Source organism: Phoca vitulina, unplaced genomic scaffold (genome assembly GCF_004348235.1).
Source record: "Phoca vitulina isolate PV1807 unplaced genomic scaffold, GSC_HSeal_1.0 scaffold45, whole genome shotgun sequence".
NCBI lineage: Eukaryota > Metazoa > Chordata > Mammalia > Carnivora > Phocidae > Phoca > Phoca vitulina.
In genome coordinates, this window is record NW_022589748.1 from 3,630,496 (window position 1) to 3,653,131 (window position 22,636).

The window sequence follows — 22,636 nt, forward strand, 5'->3', positions numbered from 1 at the left end:
GATAAACTGCAGGGGAATGAGGACAAAGACAGAAACAGACTATTGTAATATCCTAGCCAAGAGGACTGGTCCAGCAGGTAGATAGCAGCAAGGGGGTGGGGGGTGAGGGGGTGGGGCTCCATAGGTTTTGTGTTTTTACCTTCATTTTGGAAATGTTCAAAAACACGCGAAATTGAAAACAGTAGTTTAATGAATCTCGTGCACCCACCTCCCATCTCCAGCCATTATCAACAGATGTTCTGTATTTATTATAGATAATGAAAGCAAGAATTACTATAGGTAAAGTTTTTTATTTTTTTTTTAAGATTATTTATTTGAGGGGCGCCTGGGTGGCTCAGTCATGAAGCGTCTGCCTTTGGCTCAGGTCATGATCTGAGGATCCTAGGATCGAGCCCCACATTGGGAAGCCTGCTTCTCCCTCTCCCACTTCCCCCTGCTTGTGTTCCCTCTCTCTTTCTTTGTCAAATAAATAAATAAAATCTTTAAAAAAAAAAGATTATTTGAGAGAGAGAGTGCGAACAAGAGTGCGGGGAGGAGCAGAGGGAGACGGAGGGAGAGGATCCCAAGCAGACTCCATGCTGAGCGAAGAGCCCAGCACGGGGCTCGATCCCAGGACCCTGAGATCCTGATCTAAACCAAAAATCAAGAGTTGGACACTCAACTGACTGAGCCACCCAGGTGCCCCTAGGTGAAGTTTTTTAGAAGTTGGCTATCACAAAGACAAATAGCATGTTAAGTATAGGACACAAGGTTCACAGGCTAGAAAATGATGTTAGTACTCAAATAATTAAACTTTGGAAAGCTTTGTAATACAAGATGCAGGGCCAGGCCACGAAACGCGAAGAAGGGGACTGGACTGTCTTGTGTGTGTTTCCCGTGTGTGCGATATCTGGTGTGGGCTTGATTGGGAGTGGAAGGCAGGGGTGCCGGAAGGATACCATACAAAAGCGTATAGCAGGTGGCACTTAAATGACCAGTGCAGGGGCACCCGGCTGGCTCACTTAGTGGAGCGTGCGACTCTTGATCTCGGGGTCATGAGTTCGAGCCCCACGTGGGGCATAGAGATTACTTGAAAACAGTAAAATTAAATAAACAGGGCAAAGAGGTCTCAGAAAGCGAACGTTCAGCGTGAAAAGCAACTGCAGAAAGCTATGGATGACACAGCATTTTATGTAAGTTTGGAAACATTGTTTCAAAATTCCAAAAAAACAGTGTTGTTTAATGTTTTATTAAAAAATCAGGTGCAAAAATGACAAAATGCTAACATACTCATTCCGGCTGGTGGGTACACGGGTGTTTATTATAATATTCTTCTGCGTGCTTTGCTGCACTTGAGAAATTCCCCCCCACCCCCGACCAAAAATAGACACATGACTGGAAAAACAAGGTTTCCTGCAGGCCCAGGCGGGTGGTGCTGTGTTCATTGGCGACAGAATTAAAGCAGAACATCTCTGCTCCTCGTCTGCTTCTGTCTTCTCTGTCAGGGAGAATGGGTCTGGAAACAGGAGAGCGGGAAGAGGACCCGGGCAATACGCAGGGTCTGCAGAGCTGCTGTGGGGGCCTGTCAGGCTCCAGCTTCTGAGGAGTCAGATCCCAGGCAGATAATCCCAAAGATCCCTGGTCCACAGCACTGGAGCGGGGTCATGGGGGACAGAAGATGACCGGCCATGGAAAACAGACTTCCAGACGGTTGTCCAAACCACAGACAGGTCAAGCACGTGCCCGTCCCGGGCTCGGTTCTGGAGCCCATTTCCACACGGATGACTGAACCATGAGAAGGGACCCAGTGTGGGCTCATCGATGAGTCGGCTCATGGGACACCAGGATCTGGGGCCAACGGCGGGCCAGCTGGGGAAGCGGGGCGGCACGGGGACCCCAGCCTCCTCCTGGGGGAGCTTTCCCACGGTGTCCTGGGGGGCTTGGTCCTTCCTCTCGTATTTATCAGTCAGGCAAAGGTAGTTCAGGCAGTAAGATTACGCAGTTGGCAGGTGCCTCGGGACAGGACGGGCAGTGTCCCCAGGAATGACGTTCCCCGTGGCCTTCAGAGACCAGAACGCTGGGCTGGAACCCACAGGAAAAACTCACAGCCCAAGGACACATGTCACACGGGTGGTGTTCCCCAGGGAACAGACCCCAAGCTGGTGTTTAATGGGCGGGGGGTTATTAGGGGCTGCCCTTGGGCTCAGCAGTTAAGTAAGAAAGGGGGTGGGAGCGTGGGGGGCCGGGAGGGAGATGGAGGCATGATGCGGCCCCACCGACAGCCTCTGCCGGCCCCATGGGAAGCTCTGCGGCCAGAATGGCCCCTTGGCGTTGTTCCAAGTTGGCCTGGGCTATCCTCAATCAGTCGTGGGATGGGAGTCGCCCCTGGAAGGGGACCCGAGTGGTGCATCCCAGTGTCCACCGCAGCTCAGATGGATGATCGCACGCAAAAAAAGAGACAGCAAGCAACACAAACACGCACAGCCTCAGGGAAACGAAAAGGGGACATCTCTTCTGCACCCCTTAATCGGGCGGAACCTTTGTTGAGCATGTTGGGAAATGGGTGCCCCTCTGGTGCCGGTAAGGATGCAGCTTGCCAAGTTGCTTTCTCAGGAAATTGGTCAGCTTGACGAGCTGTCAAAACGAGCACCTCCTGGGGGTTCCCGGGGTCCGGTCCTAGGAAATGATCTGAAACACGGACAGCGTCTTCCACACGGGGCTGTTCGTGGCCATGTTACTGGTAAAGAAAGAACTGGAAAGAGCCGGCCCACCTGGCGGGGACCTGTTGGTGGCATCTTCCTGATGGACTGTCAGCAGCCACCAAAAATAAGCAGCGAGGGGGGAGCACGGAAGGGACAAGGCTGCTCTGTTTGCAACTGTTGAGAACATAATCACTGGTTAAACAAACAAGGAAGAAACTGCTGGAACAGTAGCTATGCGAGGTTAAGTGGTGTTATCTTTTTCGTTTCCTCAGCCAGTTGGGATGGGCTTTTAATACCTTGGTCGCGAAGAAAGACTATTCTGGATGGGCTGGGCAGGACCAGACTTGACAACAGTCTCTGGAGAAACTGGGGGGGGGGGGGGGGGGCATTCAGGTGACCCGTGGCTCGGGATGAGCTGACAGAGGGGCCTGGCCCCCAAGGTCGCAGGGTACCAGGCTGTGGTCACAGTGCTGTTAGAGAAGATCGTGGGTATCCATCTCTGTCTGGACCCCAGGGGGCTGGGCGGCCATGGGCCAATGGGCCTATTGGAATGGCTTCTCCTCTTTGGCGTGACAGAGGGTGGGAACCTGAGGTCCAGCCGGGCCAGTCCACCTGCCCAGGGGCACCCAGCCTTGGGCTGGAGCTCAGATTTGCTGACTGCTTGTCTGAGGTGCCTTTCCAAGCACCCCACTCAAAACCAACGAAGTTGGAAGATTCTGAGGCCCTCAGGACCACTGTGGTTTCGAACGGGGTGTGTGTGTGTCCGTGCGTCCCTGTGCGTGTGCTTTTACTGCTGACACGTGTCATGATAAAATAAATGATGCAGAGTTCTGTGCCCCGGACAGAGTTCTGTGCCCCCTCCTCGGGTCCTTTGTATGTCCTTTTTCTGCATGTGTGCATATGTGTGTGGCTATGATTTTGCACAGGTTGTCCCTCCCTCACTTACCTGGTGCCTTGGACATCTCTAGAGTGCTGGGATAGTTGCCGTGTCCTTGATCATATCTGGAGGGTGTCGCCAGTTATTCTCAGTTGAAAGGGGGGCACAGTGAGCCAGTTGCAGGGGGCTCATTCAGGGTAAATAGCCCAGCCCCCAACACCTGGTTGGAGTATCTGGTGAGTTCCCCACGTTTGGAATTGGGGACTCCAAAGCAGACGGGTCACAGCCCCCCAGGAGTGGCCCCAGCCCAACAGAAGCCCCTCCTTGGTGGGGCCGAGGATACCTGGATTCATTGCACGGCGGGGGCGGGTCCTCTCCTGCCCGGGCTCCGGATGGATCTTGGCTCCTTGTTGCTACTCCCAGGACGATGGCACATGGCCAGCTCATGGCAGGGACAGACTCCCTGGCCAGGTCTCCCCCCTCGTGTCCCTCCAGGCCACCTTGTAACCTTAATTAGTGCTCCAGGTGTGACACTTGGGTGGTTCCCTTCCCCTGGGACTGACCATTACCTGACCCCTTGTCACAGGTCCCTGCCCAGGAAAAGTCTCTGGTGGCCCTGCAGGTCCCATCAGACTCCTCTCTCCCTGACTGACGCCTCCCCCCCTTCATCTGGAAATGGCAAAAATGCAGTGGATTAGCAGGACCTTCCAGAAGGTGGCTGTGGATGGGGCTCTGCTTGCTTGCCTGGGAGGAGATCGAGGCACACCAACATGGGGTGGGAGGTGGGACAGGGACAGTGCAGGAGTGTCACCAGATCCGTTACCGCTGCAGACAGCTGAGCCAGGGGACATGAGAGCCACGTAAACCACATGCCCCAGGTAAACCACATGCCCCAGGTCGTAAACCACATGCCCCAGGTCGGCAGCCAAGTAGGGAGGGAGCTGAGATAATGATCTTCCAAATGGCCCTACGTCGTTGGCTGAGAGATGTTTCCAGGCAGCTCTGCTTCTCCCAGCTTGCTGGGGCTGCTACTGCAACCAGAGGAAGGCCTTCAAGCCAAGTCAGGAGGGCCCAGCATCCACTGCCCACAGTGAGCCCATTTCCCTGAGGAAGGTTGAGGCCTGAAGCCCAGGGCTAGCCCTCAACCTTTTCAAGTCGGCTGAGCATAGGTGCAACCCTCCAGAATCTTCCAGCGCCTTCCATGCTGAGCCCCAAGCCTCAGGCTTGTCTGGTGATCCCAGGTGCAGGCTCACCTTTCCCTCCATCCTGAGCGAATTTGGACTCCTGGCAGCTCTCCCGGGACCAGCCCCTTTCCTTCCAGCTCACCATTCCCGCCTGGGGACAGGGGACCGTGCCCTGGTCTCCCTTGTCCCCACGTGCTCCCTCCAGGAGCCGGCGGGAGAGCAGACGGACGCTGGCCTGGAGCCTGGCAGACCTGGGCTCCACCAGTTCCGCCGCTCTCCAGCTTGGCTGCACGTCGTGAGCCAACACAGGCCCTTGGAGGCTTAGTCCTGCGTGTGAAAGCACCTGGCGCCACAGCGCCCACGAGCTTCCCAAATTACAGCCTCCTTCCGCTTGTTACAAGTACTGACCAGCCCTGGTAATGAAGGGGTGCTGCTGAGGGAGGCCCTGCAGCATGGCTGTCCCCAACCCTGCACCCCAGTCCCGGTGTCCGTGCGCACCTACTTCCTTCCTCCTCCAGTCAGAACCTCAGTTTGCCACCGCCCCCCACGCTGCTCCTCCCTCCCTGCCTGTGTCCTTCTCCCCTACTGCTTTTCCTAGACTCTCATCTCCAGCCCAGGTGCTCCCCTCCTCTCCACGCCCCCCCAGGCCAGCAGGGTCCCCCACCCCCATACAGCTTCTGCACTCCCCTTCGCAGTTGACGCGCCACATCCTGGCTGTCTGGGGACAAGGCTGGGTCTGTTGCTGTGAGCTTAGGCGAGGATCAGTGTCATCTCATCAGAGAGCCCCATGGACCACCTGACCTGGGGTAGCTCCACGCCCCCCCACCTGCCCTCCCCTTACCCGACCATCTTTCTTCACGGCATCCCTGCTGACTGGCCTTCTGTGTTCGAGCTGGTGTCACAGCGGAGGACAGGGCTTTGTCTTGTCCCCACATGTCCTAGTGCCTCGAGCAGAGCCTAGCACCCGGAAAGAAGGACCGACCAACGTGGGTCTGGTCTCCAGACGGTGCGAACCGAATGTGCTCCGACACCTGGCTCTGAACTTGGCCTTCTTGTGTGAGGACAAGGGTGGGGTGCCTGTACAGAATCGAGGTCCCTGGTCCCATCCGGGGGGTCGCTATGCTCTGCTGCACCCCCCTTGTCTGGCCTGACGTGCCTGGGGAGATGGTGCTTGTGGCTTCCTGGCACCCTCTCTTCTCTTTCAGAGAAAGGCCCCAGCGAGGACCCGCGGCCCGAGGAGAGGCCCGTAGAGGGTGAGGCGCTGTCCACCTCCCACCTTTCAGCCCATCACCCCATCTCTCCTACCCTCCCCCGCCTTTCCTCTCCCTATTGGTTCTCTCCACCCCATCTCTCCCCAACACCCCGTTTGGAGGTGGGAGTCCTGGGAGGAGGTTTACAGACCTGTCTTCTAGAACTAGGAGGTACCTGATCAGAGGCACAAGCAGCTCTTTCTGGTAAGGGAAATGCAGAGCATTCTCTATCTTTGTTTTTATACATACCCTGCTTCTTTCACAAAGGTTTTAAGTTTGGAGACTGAGCAAGTAGTATTGAGGCCAGGAAGCACAAAATTGGCTTTGTGTCCAGCAGACCTGCTCATTCTCGGGAACACCCCTCATTCTCTTCCTGCTGAGTGAGAGTTGTGCAGGACGAGAGATCAAAGTGGGGATGGGTCTGTTTCCTCTTGGGAGTATCTGCCCCTGGAATGGAATGTGAGTGGGTGTGTGAGGAGAGAAGGGTCTTTGCCCTAAACCCAGCCTGACCTGGGGTGGGGGTAGAAAAGTCCACTGCCACCTGGTGGCAGCGTACTCAGTTTGCCGGCTTAACACTCACCCACTAGCTAAGTCACTTCCTGAGCTGGTCTAGAATGACACACGCTTCAAAAGATCTGTGGTCATTCTTAGGCTGCAAAATCTTCCAAATCGTCATTCAGGCCCAGCGATACCTTAGACCTGATTTTAGAAGCAGACATTTTGAGTTCAGGAATTGCGGACCCGTCTGGGGGTGCCATTTCTGAGGAAATAGGTTAGCTGCTACCACCACCACCCCAGCCTCCCCCCATTTCAAGGTCCCAATGCAGATGGGCCAAGAATGATGCCAGCAGAGCTGGGACATGAGCTGAGAAGCGGGGTGCTGCTGCCCCTGGGGAGGCCCAACAGGCTGCCTTTTGCCTTCCAGACAGCCACGGTGACGTGATCCGGCCCCTGCGGAAGCAGGTGGAGCTTCTCTTCAACACGCGATACGGTGAGCCAGGAGCCGGCCGGGGCCCCGGGCAGCTCGCCCTCCCTCTAGCTGCCCTGCTTGCGAGGGACGTGGGGCCCCTGCTGCTCCCTGCTCTGACATGAGGCAGAGAGGGGACGGAGGGGCCAGGGCCCACTGGGAAGGGGATGGGGACACCCAGGGAACCCCCCCCCCACAACGTGGCCCCCGTTGCTTTCTCCATCACCTGCCCGCTCCCGGTCGGCCTTGGCCTCAGTTTGGAGAGCCCGCTCTGTCCACTGCCAGAACCGCTCCTCCGTCCTCATGGACACCCTCATTCGGGGTCCTTGGGAGGACACACACACAGCAAGACCTTTCCTACTCAAGAGTCCAGGAAAGAGGATGGGGCGGGGCCAGGAGGCAGGGGAGGCTGTTCTTTTATTAGGCCCCAGTGGTTTGCCAGGCACTGGCCAGGGGCTTCACGCAAGTTCCCTCCCATCTCACAAAACCCCTGTGTCCTTGTACCCATTTGACAGATGAGGAGACATGAGGCTTGGGGAAATGATATGGCTTGTCCGAGTGTGAGGGATAGTGCCCGGCCTGGGCCTCCGACCTGTCCCATTCCTAAGGCATGGGGTTGGGCCACCCAGAGTTTGGGGGTTATGTATGGATAACAGGGGGTGCTCTCTGGAAGTCCTTTCTGGCAACCCAGGGATAAGCGGGCTTGGGCGGAGCCAAAACCAGGTCTCACCAGCCATTGGTGGTTTCTTGTGCACTGCCTGGATACGAGGGTTTGGGGGTCCCACTGACTCGGGTTCGCATCCCCCAGCTCTGGGGCTCCGCTACCTGAGTCCCGTCCCCCTCTGAGCTCCCGGTCTCTTACCTGCAGACTGGGGTCACGGTACCCACCTCTCAGGAGGGTTGGGGGGTCAACTAAGCACTGACTCTCAAGAGAGCCCTGGCACCTGCACCCCCGCCCCGGCCCTGCACAGACGCGGGAGGCTAGAGCCGGGGCTCGTGGCCCCATAGCCCTGGATGGCCCTACAGCAGCCGTGTTTCTGCAGCCAAGGCCATTGGCATCTCGGAGCCCGTCAAGGTGCCCTACTCCAAGTTCCTGATGTACCCAGAGGAGCTGTTTGTGGTGGGGCTGCCTGAAGGCATCTCCCTCCGCAGGCCCAACTGCTTCGGGATCGCCAAGCTCCGGAAGATCCTGGAGGCCAGCAACAGCATCCAGTTTGTCATCAAGAGGTAAGGCTTGGCTGCGTCCACAGGGGGCCCCTCCAGGCTGGCCCGGCGCCTGGGAGTGGTGCCAGAGTGCCATCTTCGTCTTCAGATCGGGGCAGGCTTTTTTGTTGTTTGGACACAGTGGGGCGTTAGATAAAGTTTGGCCACGGTTGGGCAGGCGGGAGGTTGCTCAGACCCTGCCCGGGCCTGCAAGACCCGAAGCAACCCGCCTGTTTGTCACCATGTGCAGTGGGAATCTGCCCGCCGGCTTCCTTTCCTGGACCGTTCTGCACATTCTCTGGGCGTGTGTTGGTATCTTGGGCCGGGGGCATCAGGGCGCTGCTGAGAGCAGTGGCCCATTATCCCAGGGTTGGAAAATACGGTGGTGGCGGGTCCTTTCTGTTTCCCTGGGCATCTCGTTTTTGTTTTCGAGGGCCCAGTGGAGCTCCGCATATCCAGCCTGTGAGCCCAGCTCAGACATACAGTCCCTGTGGAAAAGATGGAGGCAGCTATTGATTTAAGGTGGGGGGGGCGGGTCTGGGGTGACCTGTTTGTTGCTACTGTGTGATACTATTATGTCAATTTAGGCTTGGTTTGCTTGAAAGTGACAAGAAAGAGGAGAGTCCTAAGGGTTTGCTCCCCCTAGGGGAGTAGATGGCCCCCAAACTGGAAAATTCATGACATCCTTCATGGCGGGTGATGGGGCATGGGGCAGGGCGCTCTCCCACGGGGGCCTGGTTTGCACCAGGAGGAACAAGGAAGGGGGTACTCCAAAAGACACAGATAATGCACATGTGGTTCCTTCCTTCGGCACATACATCTGAGTGCCAACTGCGGGCCAGCCTGTGAGAAGCAGCACATGCCGAGGTCTGCCCTTGAGTTGGCCAGTCTCGTTGACTAAAACTACCATCTAATGTCAGGTAGAGATAAATGCTAGAACCTAGGGTCTGGGGGCAGAGAGGGGCAGGAGGAACCTATCTGAGGAAGCGAGGCATGCCGATATCTGGTGGCATTCAGGCAGAGGGAAGAGCAGGTGCAAAGGCCCTGGGGCAGGGGCATCCTTGCGTGTTTGAAGACCAGTGCCACGCCGGTGTGGCTGCACACAGTGAGCAAGGGAAGGGTGGTAAAGCCTAAGAGGGAGCAGGGGCCGGATCATGCATGGTCCTGGCCTGGCTTAAAGAGTTCTGATTTTATTTTACAATGAATGAGAACTCACTGGAACATCCCGAGGAGACTATGACATGATCTGGTCTTTATTTTTTTTCCTCCAGCTGTGAGGTACAGAGGGACCTCGGGGCTGTGGGCAGGGGCAGAAGCAGGGACCAGCAAGAAGGCTTTGCTCTGGCCCCGGGGACAGGGTGGTGGCAGGTGGAAAACGGGACTCACCCCCTGCTCAGGGGAGAGGGTGGGGTGGGGACAGGACGTTGGGAGCTGAATGTCCTGAATGTCCTGATTCAGGAGGGACATGCCACGGGGGGGCCGCCTGCCACATCCATCCTCCAGACGGAGAACCAGAAGCACTTGGACGGCTCAGCAGGGGGAGCCAAGTTTCACGGCACATCCTCACGCGCTGACCTTTCTCATTGTTCAGTGCAGACACAGCTTCTCGATCTCCTGTGCTCACGAGCATTTCCTCACGCTGCTTTATACTTAGAAAGGGAGGCGGGTTAGCCCGGTGGCTCTCTGTCAGACTTGAAGACCAGCTCCTGGGTCTGAGTCCGGACCTCCCGCTCCTCCCCATGACCTTGGGCAGCTTGCTCCAGGTTGTTAAACAGGAAGCACTGTACCACTTCCCAGAGTGGCAGTGGAAGTCGAGGCTCAGCAAAGGGCTGGCGCACTCAGTACTCGATCGAGATGGGATTTTTTTTTTTTTCTAATGTCAGGTTTATTGGAGTTTAATGACATTCAGCAAAATTCACCGTTTTTAGTTGTATACCCCTTTGAACTTTGGCAAGCTCATATGTCATATAACCACCACCACCATCAAGATACGGGACAGTCCTATCACCCTGAAACCTTCCCTTGTGTCCCTTTGTGGGCCACCCTAGCCCTTGGCGCCCGCCGACGTATCTTCTGTCATCGTTTTGCCTTTTCCAGAACGTCCTACAAGTACAGTGATTCGGTGGCTGCCTTTTGAGTTGGCTCCTTTCACTTAGCTTTTGAGATTCATTCATGTGGTTGCCTGGATTTGGATTTTGTGTCTTTAAAAACATATCCGTTTTAAAAAGTAAGTTTAACTGATTCCAGTTTCCTGAAAGCCAAGCAAAGACTAGGACTCACGTAGGAGAGTGCGATGAGCTTTGCCGGGCGCAGCATTTGGGGGTGGCCTTGCTGGGTGATTCTGAGAGATTGAGCCCTTAGTATATTTATCTTGTTATTTCTCATTTTAAAAATCAGCAGAAAAAAAATAAAATAAAATAAAAATCAGAAAATACTATTGGGTATATTAAGTATAAAAGAGCCACTTGTCATTGATCTTACTTTAGAGAAGGGTGCCTTTGGGGGGGGGGTGATGTAAATGTTCTGGAATCAGGTAGAAGTACAGTTGTATCAACGATTTCGTGAACATACTAAAAACCACAGATTGGCATACTTTGAAAGTGAATTTTATGGCATGTAAGTTCCATCCCAATAGAGCATCCATATTTATCTTCTGTATATTTGTGCATACGTGCATATTGGTCTGCTGGAGTTTCCATAACATAACATCACATGGGGGCGCGGCTGACACAGCAGAAATTTATTTCTCACCGTTCTGGAGGCTCGAAGTCCAAGGTCAAGGTGCTGGCAGGTTTGGTTTCTCCCGAGGCCTGTCCTCTTCACTGTGCCTCCAAGTCACCTTTTCTCCGTGTACACACATCCCTGGTGTCTCTTTCCATGTGACCTAATCTCTTCTTATAAGGGCACCAGGCAGAGGATGAGGGCCCCCCCCGATGTCCTCATTGAAATTTAACCACCTCTTTAAAGACTCCTTCAAATACAGTCACATTCCAAGGTACTGGGGGGTCAGGGCTTTAACATATGAAACTTGAAGGGGACACAGTTCAGCCCATAAAAACAGAGAGTTGACCCTTGAACAATATGGGGGTTAGGAGTGCCGACCCTCCCCTGAGCCCCTGTGCAGTTGAAAATTCATGTATAACTTTTTTTTTTTTTTTAAGATTTTATTTATTTGCGAGAGAGAGAATGAGAGACAGAGAGCATGAGAGGGAGGAGGGTCAGAGGGAGAAGCAGACTCTCCACTGAGCAGGGAGCCTGATGCAGGACTCGATCCTGGGACTCCAGGATCATGACCTGAGCCGAAGGCAGTCGCTTAACCAACTGAGCCACCCAGGCGCCCCATGTATAACTTTTGACTCCCCAAAAACCGAGCTACTTAGATCTGAAACGAATGTAACACCGTGTGTCCACTATAAGCAGATAAGGGGTGCCTGGGTGGCTCAGTTGGTTAAGCATCTGCCTTTGGTTCAGGTCGTGATCTCGGGGTCCTGGGATCGAGCCCCACATCAGGCTACATGCTTGACGGGGCATCTACTTGAGATTCTCCCTCTCCCTCTGCCCCTCCCCCCTAAAATAAATAAATCTTTAAGAAAGAAAAAAAACCCCATAGCTACTAATAGCCTACTGTTGACCAAAAGTCCTACCAATAGCATAAATAGGTGATTACCGTGTATTTTATATGTTATATGTTTAATATACTGCATTATTACAATAAAGTAAGCTACAAAAATGAAAACATAAAGAGAAAATATAAAGAGGAGAAAACGAATTTACAGTACTGTATTGAAGAAAACGTGCATATAAGTGGACCCGTGCAGTTCGAACCCGTGTTGTTCAAGGGTTAGCTGCGTGTTTATATATATGAGAAACCACCTGCAGGAGACATCACTCACTGATTGTCACTCTTTCTGCTTGCACCTGACCTCCACGTCCTTCTAAACATACTCTTCTATACCTTCTTCTGGGCAGGGGGTCCCTTGCTTTTCATCCAATTCTCCAAAGTTAAGAAACCCTTTGGAAATTGAAAATCATGGGTGGATTCACACAGACAGGAGACCGCTACCCAGGGAAGTCGAGGTGGAAGGTTCTGGTTCATGTAGCGCTACAGGGCGTTCCGATACTGACCACCCGGCATTAGCAGACCCCAGCTGCAAGTTCAGGGGTCCCTAGGCCACCTACACTTCTGAGCAAATGGCTCAAAATCCAGGGCTCCCCATGGCTCCCCGGGGCTCAGTAATTAGCTAGAAAACCTCACAGAACTCAGGAAAGTGCTATGTTACAATTACAGTTTTATATCAAGGATACTAATCAAGACCAGCCAAATAGAGAGACACGAAAGCCAAGGTCCCCACGATCTCAGGACATGTCACCCTCCAGCACCGAGCTTCAGTGCCCACGATTTTTATTGGGATTCGTGCTTGACTGGGTCATGGGCTGTGTGATTGAGCTCCATCTGCAGCCCCCTCCCCTCCCTAGAAATCAGGAGGGTGGGCGGGTATCAGGTGGCTCGAAGCCCCAGTCCTCTGATCACAGGGTCCGTCTTCCAGAATCCCGAGTCATCTCATTAGCATAAACTCAGGTGTGATCCCAGCGTCCCACCAGGAATAAGCACTCATATTCCTGTCCCTCGAGAAATACCAAAGATGAGAGGTCACCTTCCAGGACCCAGGACAAGGACCAAACTCTTTATTATACAGCGCTGACTATAAATGCCCTGTTTTCACTACAGATCTGTCCAGCTGGAGCAGCCTGTCTGCTTAGGAGAGGGAGGCATGGTCTGGAGTGTGTGGCAGGCTGGGGGCCTTGGGGAGGTCAGGCTGGCCAGCGGAAGGCTAACAGGGGATGATGGAGTGGGACAGGTAGCGGAATCACTCCTTCAAATCTCCTGAAGGGTATCATGGGGCAGGGGTGCTGGACCAGGGTGGGTGAGGCTGCCGGGAGAGGTAATGAGCTCCCTGTCATGGGGGTGGCCAAGCAGTGGCACGGAGGAGACCCGGCCTAGAAGGGAGGCCAAAGGCCAGACTCTCAGGGCACCCCCCCACCCCCCCGCCCAAGTCAGGTGGCCAGTGGATGAGGACTTGGTGCCTCTCTGGCAGCAGGACCTGGGTATCCGGAGAGGCGGCGGGGTGAGGGGGCGCGGGCCTTGATGGAGCCCTGCCCCTTCCTGCTGTGTGGCCTCGGGCACCTTACTCGCCTTGTCAGGGCCTGTCTCCTCATCCTGTAAATGGGGCGGTGGAAACAGTACCCGCCTCCAGCATGCGGAGAGGGCTCCCCGACATCCGGGAAGGGCTTTGTGGGGTCTCGAGATACAGACGTGAGTGCAAAGCGGGGGTCGGTCCCTGAGGCCCTGACTCCGAGTGCCACGGCAGCTCTCAGGTGTCCCCCAGAAACCCCGGACTTTCCCTGCCCCTCCGAGATCTTGCCACGTGGTCAGCCCCGGCTGCTTCTCTGTGCTTCAAACTGACCCCGTGGGAAGCGTCCCGGAACTGAGTGACAGTGTCCCCTCCATTTGGTCTGGGTCGGGCCGCCCTCCCTCTGGGCTGGATCCTCAGAGCCCAGCACAGCCCCCCTGATCTCAGGCGTGGGTCCTCAGGACAGGTGCAGGGGCTTGGGGGGGGCGGGGGGGAAGGGACGGGGACCCCGGACCTGGGCTGTCCAGAGCCGGGAGGGCCTTTTGCTCAGCTGTGTAGACGGAGGCTCCGGTGCGGAATGGGGCTGTACAAGGAGGGCCAGAGGGGCCTCAGTAACTGCCCTGCTGTGGTGTTTTCCAGGCCCGAGCTGCTCACCGAGGGAGTCAAAGAGCCCATCACGGACAGCCAAGGTACCCCACGCAGGGTCACGGGCTGAGGCGCTAGCCGGGTGCGGGAGGGATCCCAGCTCTGTGCCCCCATCCCTCATCCTTCCTCTACCCTGGTCGTACCTCCCCTAGCATCCCCCACCGCCCTCCCTGTCAGGTTCCCCGCCCCCCGAAGATACCACCTCTGTCCCGGGGTCCCAGGAGCTGGCTGCTCACCCTGGCTTCTCTCCCCCCTCCCTCGCCCCCAGAGAGGGATTCCGGGGACCCTCTTGTGGACGAGAGCCTGAAGAGACAGGGTTTCCAAGGTAAGGTTGCAGCTCAGGATGGGGTCAGCTGTCCCAGTGCCATGACCTTGACCTGGCTTGGGTTTGGAGGGCCAGGCTGTGGGTGGGAGGGGCTGGCCCCCGACATCAGGGCCTGGGGGTCTGCGTGAGGCTGGCTGGCAGGTGGAGCAGGAAGAAGAGGCTCCATAAGGGTGTGGGGGGCAGCAGGGTGCAGGGGCCAGCCCTCTCCGTATCAGGCAGTCAGCTGTCTTCTCAATGCCTGAAGCCAAAGGAGGGCGAGGGCCCCAAGGGCCAGGGGGTTCTGTGGAGGAGGAGAACCGTGGCTGGGCCAGGAAGGGCCAAGAGGCAGTGAGCAGGGAGAAAGCTGGATGGAAGGTAGGAGACGCTTGAACCAATGCAAACGGCTTGGTAGGCAGAAGAGACAGAAGCAGGAAGTCCCACATGCGTGTGGGGACAGCTCCAGGGTGTGGCCTGTGAGTCCCCGAGGCCGGGTTGTTCCCTAGGTGGCCCTTGGCTGGTCCCTGTGGCTCTGAGCGGAGAGAGAGAGAGAGGTCAGCGAGACCAGCGACAGGATGGGCCAGCCCAGGGAGTGGGGCGCCCAGAGATAGGACCCAGATCCCGGAGGGGGCTGCTCCCTGCCCCATCTCTCTCTCTCTCTCCCCCGGGCAGCCAGAACTGGCTACAATGAGGTGTCCTCACAGCGCTCAGCCCACCCATGGCTCCTCTTGCGCAGCCTCACAGCAGACGGGGGTCCTCACCACGCCCCCCACCCCCAGCTGCCTAGAGGTCCACTCCCTCCCTCCTTCCCTCCCCTTTCTCTCTCCCCAGGCAGTGCCAGGCTGCAGTCTCTCGGGGTCAGGGGCCCATCTGGGGTCCCCACGGCATGGGTTGGCACGTGGACTCTTTCACCGACGCCCCCCGGCTGAGGGACTGACCAGGGGTGGCCCTCCCCACCGGCCCCACCAAAGCCCCAGAACCTGCTCCCCCTCGTGGGGCCTCTCACCGCCCGGGCTGATTGACTGCTTGGGTGGTTTTCAAATGTCAACAGTTAATTTCCCACTCATGGCTGTTGTCACAACCGCGTGGGTCCTTCCGGAAAACACCCATCCCCACCTGGATGTTCCTTCTGAAGGACTCTGAGGGTCCCACTCTGAGGATCTGATAATTGCCAGAGAAGGAGCACCCCATCATTAGAAAATCATATTCCTCAAAAGTCCCCAAGTGCCTTTTAATTTAACAGCCCCAATCCATAATTGTTTTTCACTTTGCAGAAAATTATGACGCTAGACTCTCGCGCATTGACATCGCCAACACGCTGAGAGAGCAAGTCCAGGATCTGTTCAATAAGAAATACGGTGAGCCCCGGGGCGCCCAGGCGGGAGAGCAGCCCGGCTGCCACGGGAAGGGAGGCGGGAGCTTCCTACTCGTAGCCGTGGTCATTTCTGGGAAAACCACTCCCTCACGTTCGGACATTTCTTGAGCACCTACTATGTGCCAGACACTGGGGATAAAGAATTGAAGGAAAAAGGGACCCTGCCCTGTTGGGCCCTGTAGACCAGCGAGCTGAGACAGACATTCAGTAACTACACCCAATCTAGTAACGACGAGGGCCCATTCCACGATTTCGCAGGAAAAGAGCAAGCTGCTCAAGAGAGAATAACTTGGATTGGGAGCCAGGGAGGCCTCTTTAAAGAAAGAAGTTCATCTCACAGAGAAGGAAGGGCAGGCCGGCCGAGGCAAGAGCACGTGTAAAGGCCCTGAGGCTTGTCCTAGGAACAGACAGGAAGCTGAAGTGGGGAAGTGGGGCTGGAGGGGAGGGGCCCTGGAGAGGTGGCCGGGACACAGACCCCGTCACCTAGGGCCTTCAAAGGAACCATGGTCTCGCTTTTGTATTTTGTTGGGAGGACTCAAGGGACAGAAGGCACTCTGTAGTTTTAAAGTATCTTCCTGGCTGCCCACGAGGAAGGTGAACGGGTGCAAGAGGGCAGGGCTGGGCGACCAGCTCGGAACCGGAGTGATGACAGGCTGGCCGGGCCCTGGCAGGGATGCCGGAGGAAGGTGGATGGAATGGAGCTGAGCTGCAGAGGTAGAGTCGGGAGGTGCCGAGTTGGTGGGGAGCAGGGAGGCGAGGGGAGAGGGGAGGCGTCCCATTGAGTCTGGCTTGAGGAAAACAAGCTCGTGCAGTTAAGGTGCTTCATGGCCTCAAGTAACAAAAACAAACAGGCTCCTGACTCAGTTCCTATGACCACAGACCAGATCAGCCCGCACCGAGCCGCCTAAAGTAACAATGGCCTTTATTCTTGTGGTGTCCATGAGTCAGGAGTCTGGGAGCAGCTCAGGGGGTGGCTCGCCTTCGGAGTCTGTCCTGGGGTTGTAGTCAGAAGGTGGCTGAAGCTGGAGTCACCTCCTGTGTGTGACCCCTGGGCCGGGGACCCAGCTGGCGCTGGAATGGCTCTGTCCCCGTTTCTGTGCCTTCTCCCCACGTGGACTCTCCGGTGTAGTGACCCCACGGTGGCTGGATTTGCCAGCGAGGTGGAAGCCGTCGCCTTTTGTGTCCCAGCCTCAGAGCCTCTGCCATACTCTGTTGGTCGAGGTAATTACGAAGTCCCGCCCAGGTTCAAGGGGAGGGGACACAGGCCCCCAGTTCTCTGTGAGGGAGTGTCGACGTGACGCTAAGAGGAGTGTGTGGGATGGGAGGAATGTTGGTGCAGCTGTCTCTGGACAGTATCATGGGCCACAGCTCACAGCCTGGGAAATCCAGGAGGAGAGCAGCCTTCAGGATCAACTGGATCCAGCAGTTCAGAGCTAATCCTTGGTGTCTTTCCACCATGTTGGCATCAGTCTCAGGCTGGCTTCCCGCCACAGCAGTTTGAGACATCCCACCTACACCTTGAGGAGGGAAGGAGAGGGCTGGCTCTTTCGAGGCCTTTCTCCAGAGAGCCAGGGGTTTCTTTTCTAGAATTCCCTGAGCCCTCCCCTTGTTTCTCATTGGTCCCCACTGAGTCACATGTCCATTCCTCACTCAATCCCTGCGGCAGGGAAACACCACATGCTCACTGGGTGATGGGGACCTATCACCGTGACAAGGGAGAGAGGGGGAATGGAACACATGGGCCCGCAGACAGGCAGACACCCACCCCAAACTGTCAGCTAGAGAGAAGGGGCAGCGCCCTCACCAAGGAGGGGTAGCTTGAGGGGGAGAGGATGGGTGCCATCTTGGATGTGTTGAGTTTGAGGGCTGAGTAGAGATGACCCATAGGCAAGTGGGGATCCAGTTTGCTGTTCAGGAGAAGTGTCTGGATTGGATGTAAAACTTAGGCCAGGAGGGTAGAGGAGCAAAAAAGAGGACCCAGACCAAAGGCCAAGGAGCCCTGGTGTTTAGAGGTCAGGTCCAGGCGGCGGCATGGGGTCACGGACATCAAGGGGAGGGCTTCAGGGAGGGGAGCATGGTCATCTGTGCCAAACTCTGTCGAGAGAAGCGCAGGTGTCTACTGGATTTGGCTACATGGAGGCCATCGGTCATTGTAGCAAGGGCCGTTTGGGAGGTGAGGATCTCTTAGCCATCGCATATAACCTAGTCAGCAGCACAGTCAGGATAAAGAATTAAAAACAGGCAAATCCGTCAAGACAGAGTCGATGAGGGGCCACCAGGGCTCGGGGAGGCGGGACGGGGAGAGACTGCAGATGGCCACAGGGTTTCTTCCCAGAGTGATGAACGTGTCCTGGAACTAGCTCGTGAGAATTTCGCAACCTCGTGTGTACACTAAAAACGCTTGGATTGTACACTTTAAAATGGTTGGCTTTATGGTATGGAAATTTTATCTCAATGAAAAAAAAAACCAACACAAAAACAGGCAGGAACAATGGTCAGGGGTCATAGGAAGCCACTGAGATTCTGTACGTGGGGGATGCAGATGACAAATCAGGCTCTGAGTTCCCTGGGAGCCAGAGCAAAAAGGGAAATGAGTCCAGTTATACCAGTCCCAGTATCCTTGAGATAAAAGTTAGTTTCTTGCACAGAGAGGGTCCCAACTGTTCTTCCTCGAGCTGAGACGTGCAGAGATTTCTGCATCGTGTCTTCATAAAGGGACGCCCTGCAACGCAGGGGATGACACTCTCAGTGGGCCCCTTGGAGGGATCACAGTGAGCTCCTTCCCTCTGTCCAGGAGGGACCCCAAATGCAGTCTGCCCTCCGGCCGGGCGGGTCCCAAACCAGGGTGAGGCAGAGCCCCGGGGGGCTGATGGAGGGTCAGGCGCTGTAGGGAAGGGCCAGCCATGGCCACAGGTCCCATCCTCCATGTGGGCTTGCAGAATCTCAGGCCGAGAGGCCGAGGAACCTGAGCCGCTACCCTCTCCCCTGCGGCTGAAGCCCCGTGTGCCCTGCCCGTTCCTCCGCCCCGCCCGGACACACTCGGTACCCCTGAATGATCCACTCCCTAACTCCTAGCCCCCCACCGATTGTGCCTTCCCACGGGGCTACATGCCAGCCCCCATACCCCCCCCTCCAACGCACACGCCTTCCCATCACGCTCGCGCCCCGCGTCCACACACCGGCCCTGCTCTGGCTCCTCACGACCCGTCCTCTGTCCCTCCTCCATAGGAGAAGCCCTGGGCATCAAGTACCCCGTCCAGGTCCCCTACAAGCGGATCAAGAGTAACCCCGGCTCGGTGATCATTGAGGGGCTCCCCCCAGGAATCCCGTTTCGAAAGCCCTGCACCTTTGGCTCCCAGAACCTGGAGAGGATCCTCGCAGTGGCTGACAAGATCAAGTTCACGGTCACCAGGTACTCAGGGGACGGGTGAGGAGGCCAGACTAGCATGGGCGGGGCCCTTGGCCTTGCCTTTGATCTGGTCCTGCCTTGTTCGGCTCTCCAGTGCCATCCTCGGTCCCGGGGCGGGGGGCGGGGGGCGGTGTGCAGAAGGGTGACTGCAGGCCGGCCAGGGTGCAGGGAACCCCACGTCAGCCACCGCAGCAGAGGGGTGGCCTTCCCGTCACCTCACTGCCCTCCCATCCCAGCCCTTTGGGAGAGGCAGTCAGCCCACTTCAGAGGGGAGGACACGGAGACAGGTGATTTGCCCGGGGTCACAGAGCCAGCCAGGGCAGGGCCAGCAGGAGGCCCTGGTCACCCCCCCCCCCCCCCCCGCACAGCACACTGCCACATCGTCACTGTGTCCGGCCCGAGCAGTGACTCCCCGGGCAGCTTGTTCAGGCAGCCAGTGTGGGGTGGTCCCCAGACATTGCCGAAGAGCTCCCAGGTCCCCCCTCTGACACTCCTATCTCTCTTTCTCTTTCAGGCCTTTTCAAGGACTCATCCCAAAGCCTGGTAAGAGGCACTGGCTGTGGGGGGGCGCCGCTTGGCGTGGGAGGCCGGCCGCCGTGCTGGGGGCCAGAGGCCGGAGCCCAGCTTACTGTGGGACGCCAGGCCCTGCCCTTCTGTTCTCCCACCTCCTCTGGGCACCGGCCCCAGGTGGGAGGAGGAAGGCCACACTGGAACCTCGGGCCGAGAAAAGGGGGGTGGGGGGGGCACGGGTTGACTCGTGTGCTGTACCTGGCCAGGGTTCAGGAGGGCGGGGGCCCGGCCCTCCCCTCCTAATGAAGGGGCCTGGTTGACTTGAGTGTGTGGGTGAGCTTGGTGGCAGGCGGTTCCTAATCGCAGAGGGAGGGGTTTCTACATCAGGCCCACCAAACTTGGGCGGTAAGATGGTGGTAAGTGCTTGCTCAGCCTTAGATGGCAGGCTGCCTCTCCTGACCTCCGTCTCCTCCGTGGGCTGTGTCCGGGCCCTCCCAAACCCTGAAGGAGAGGGGCGCCTGGCCGGCCCGGGCCCCATCCCAGGAGATGCTGAGGGAGAGCAGAAACACAGTGAGGCGGTCTGTGTGCTCCCAGCCCCTCCTTCCAGAAGGAAGGGTCCCCGTGGGGGCCTGAGCATGCAGCTGCTCGGGGGGCAGGCACAGTCATTAATGAGCTTGGGAAGCAGGAAAGGAAGTCAGTTCTGATACGTGACGTGCGCTACCAGGTCAGCGCTTTGCACTGTGACCTTTTCCTGTCTCCTTTTTACGGAGGAGGAAACTGAGGCCGAGGGAACATCAGTGACTCCCCCGGATGCCCTACCCCTAGTGAAGGGACTGTTGGCTCCAAAGCCTGGCTTCCCTGCAGGGAGGCCCAGTGATCCGGGTGGTACGTAACGCAGAGCGGTTACGTACCTTTGCGGAGGAACGCTGCGGGGCAGAGGGTCGGCCAGCAGCCTTCCCACAGACCCCAGGGCTTCCCGGCCCTTCTGCCGACAAGGGCTTGCCCTCCGGCCCGGGGAGCTCGGCGGCCCATTGGCGGTTAGAGCAGCTTCCTGACGTCTCCAGGCCAGTCTGCCTGTCCACCCACCCCTCGGCCTGTGCTTTGGCTCTTATGTGTGCAGAGAGAGCCCTGGGAAATGCTTTCTCTGCCCACGTGGTGTGGAAGACGGTGGCAGGCTGCCTGGAAGAGGAGATGGGAAAGTAGCCCTTGGCCCAGCCCTCGGGGGGGGCCTGTGAACGCCTTTCCAGGCATTGGCTTCCCAGGCTGGGTGGCCCCCAGGAGGGGCCGGGACAGATGGGCCGGCCGGCCAGCTCCGTGCTTACTCAAGGCACTCGTCACACCGCGCTGGGAAGGTGTCCAGGCTCTCAGGGGCCTCCGAGAGTTCACAAGAGGTCACAGCCTGTCCCCAAGCCCTCCAGCAGACAATCACCAAAGCCTGACGCAGGCCAGCTCCTGGGGTCCCCAGGTGAATTGAAGCCGGAGCTCAGGTGTCTGGGGGAGGTGGGACGTTAGCAGGTGCCGTAGTCTGGAGGAGGGTGGGCTGAACCAGACGCAGGTGCCCTGGGCATATGGATGGCAGGGGTGGCAGATAATCTGATTTGGGTTGGGGGTCGGTGGCAGCACGTCGGCCGTGGGAAAGCACAGGCTGCTGCTCAGAGAGACCTGGGTTTAAATCCCTGCATCCCCTGCCCTGCCCCTTGCTACCCATGTGACTCTGGGCTCATTATTTCACATCCCCAAGCCTCTACTTGCTCATCTGTGTGATGGAGAAACGCATACCTGCCTCCCTCGGTGATCGGAACTGGAAAAACGGTGGGCAGTGACGGGCGGGCTGTGGAGGCCTGTTTCTCCCCTGCTGTCCTGGGGGGGGGCTTCATCCTGACGCTTGGGTGAGACGTTTGTGAATCCTTCAGCCCTGGACCGGCTGTGATGGGAAGTGCTCAGCCAGTGGGGGCGGCAGTGGTTATTCCTGGGGCTTGGGAAGGCTTCCCGGAGGAAGTGGCATTGAGCCGGGTCTCGGAGATGAGCACAACAGTGTGTGGTACTGACGCAGGGCCCAGCCTAAGTGAAGGCACAGATGGAGGGGCCATCAGAGCACGTGGCTGGGGCAGGGGTAGGGGGTGAAACCAGCTTGGCCGTGTCATGGCAAAGACACAGGCCTTATCCTGGGCACAGCGGGGCCTTCAGGACACTTCCCTAGTTCTTCCGTCCTCTTCCAGAAATACGGAATGGAAACTCAGAAGCACAAGACATGTAAAATTGAACCAGATTTCTACCGAAAGCCCACATTGCATAGTGGGAGAATCTGAGTCCCATTTCTCTCCCCTTTCCCTGGGCTCGTGTCCAGGTTCCAGAAGGCTTCATAGTGCCAAGGAGTTAGGGTCAGGGGGCCCACCAAGTCTTGAATATCATGTGTCCACGTTGGTACCCACAAGATGTCCATGCAGATGGTTGGAGAGATGCCCCTTGCTCCTCCCCGTTGAGGCTTCCCCAGGGCCTGGAACCTTCTAAGAAGCCCATCCATGTAGCCACTTCCGTACTGCGGAAGGTTTGAGCATGAGCAGACCAGTGACTGGGGAAGGCCTGGTCAGTGGGTGGTACAAGGTGGGAGGGCAGATGGGGGTGCGGTGGGGAGGTGCAGGGGCGTGAGGCTTGGGGAAGAAGGGGGCTTCCCTGGAAGGGGAGGCCTGTTAAGGATGGCTCTGAGATTTTCTAGGTGATTTATCGAAGGCTCCCATAGAAGCCTTTGCTAAGAGAACCATCTGAGAAAGTGAATGCTAAAGAAAATTATGCTCTGAAGATAAATCGGTCGTTAAACCTGGGGCTTTCACGATGCTTCCTAGAATCGCAGGCCAGGCCAGAGTGGGGAGACGGTATGGCCATTCCTGAGCCAGCTTTGTTCTGGGTCAAAAGAGATGATCCCGAGGCCTTTAGCGTTGTCCCAACTGGGTACATCACGTCCGCCCTCAGGGCATGTTTCCCCCCAGGCGCCTGGCTAATGATGGACTTGGGCCGAGTCTCCGAGGACAGTGGGTGGGATTTGGGGCCTCTGGTCAGGGGACCTGTGGGCCAGCGGCTTGATAGATCCCTAGGGGGTTGGAA

General features: G+C 57.0%; 1 protein-coding gene across 2 annotated transcripts in view; it reads left to right on the plus strand.

Annotated features, from left to right (window-relative positions):
• The window catches only part of GTF2IRD1 (GTF2I repeat domain containing 1), a 104,665-nt gene that overhangs the window by 56,303 nt on the left and 25,726 nt on the right, over positions 1-22,636 (plus strand). The window contains exons 15-22 of one of the 2 annotated variants that reach the window (XM_032430842.1): positions 5,948-5,995; positions 6,918-6,983; positions 8,003-8,186; positions 13,934-13,983; positions 14,208-14,264; positions 15,515-15,598; positions 18,844-19,027; positions 19,539-19,567. In XM_032430842.1, the coding sequence (XP_032286733.1) occupies positions 5,948-5,995; positions 6,918-6,983; positions 8,003-8,186; positions 13,934-13,983; positions 14,208-14,264; positions 15,515-15,598; positions 18,844-19,027; positions 19,539-19,567 (702 nt within the window). The remainder of the gene's footprint in view (positions 1-5,947; positions 5,996-6,917; positions 6,984-8,002; positions 8,187-13,933; positions 13,984-14,207; positions 14,265-15,514; positions 15,599-18,843; positions 19,028-19,538; positions 19,568-22,636) is intronic. The other variant, XM_032430843.1, reaches the window with a different exon arrangement.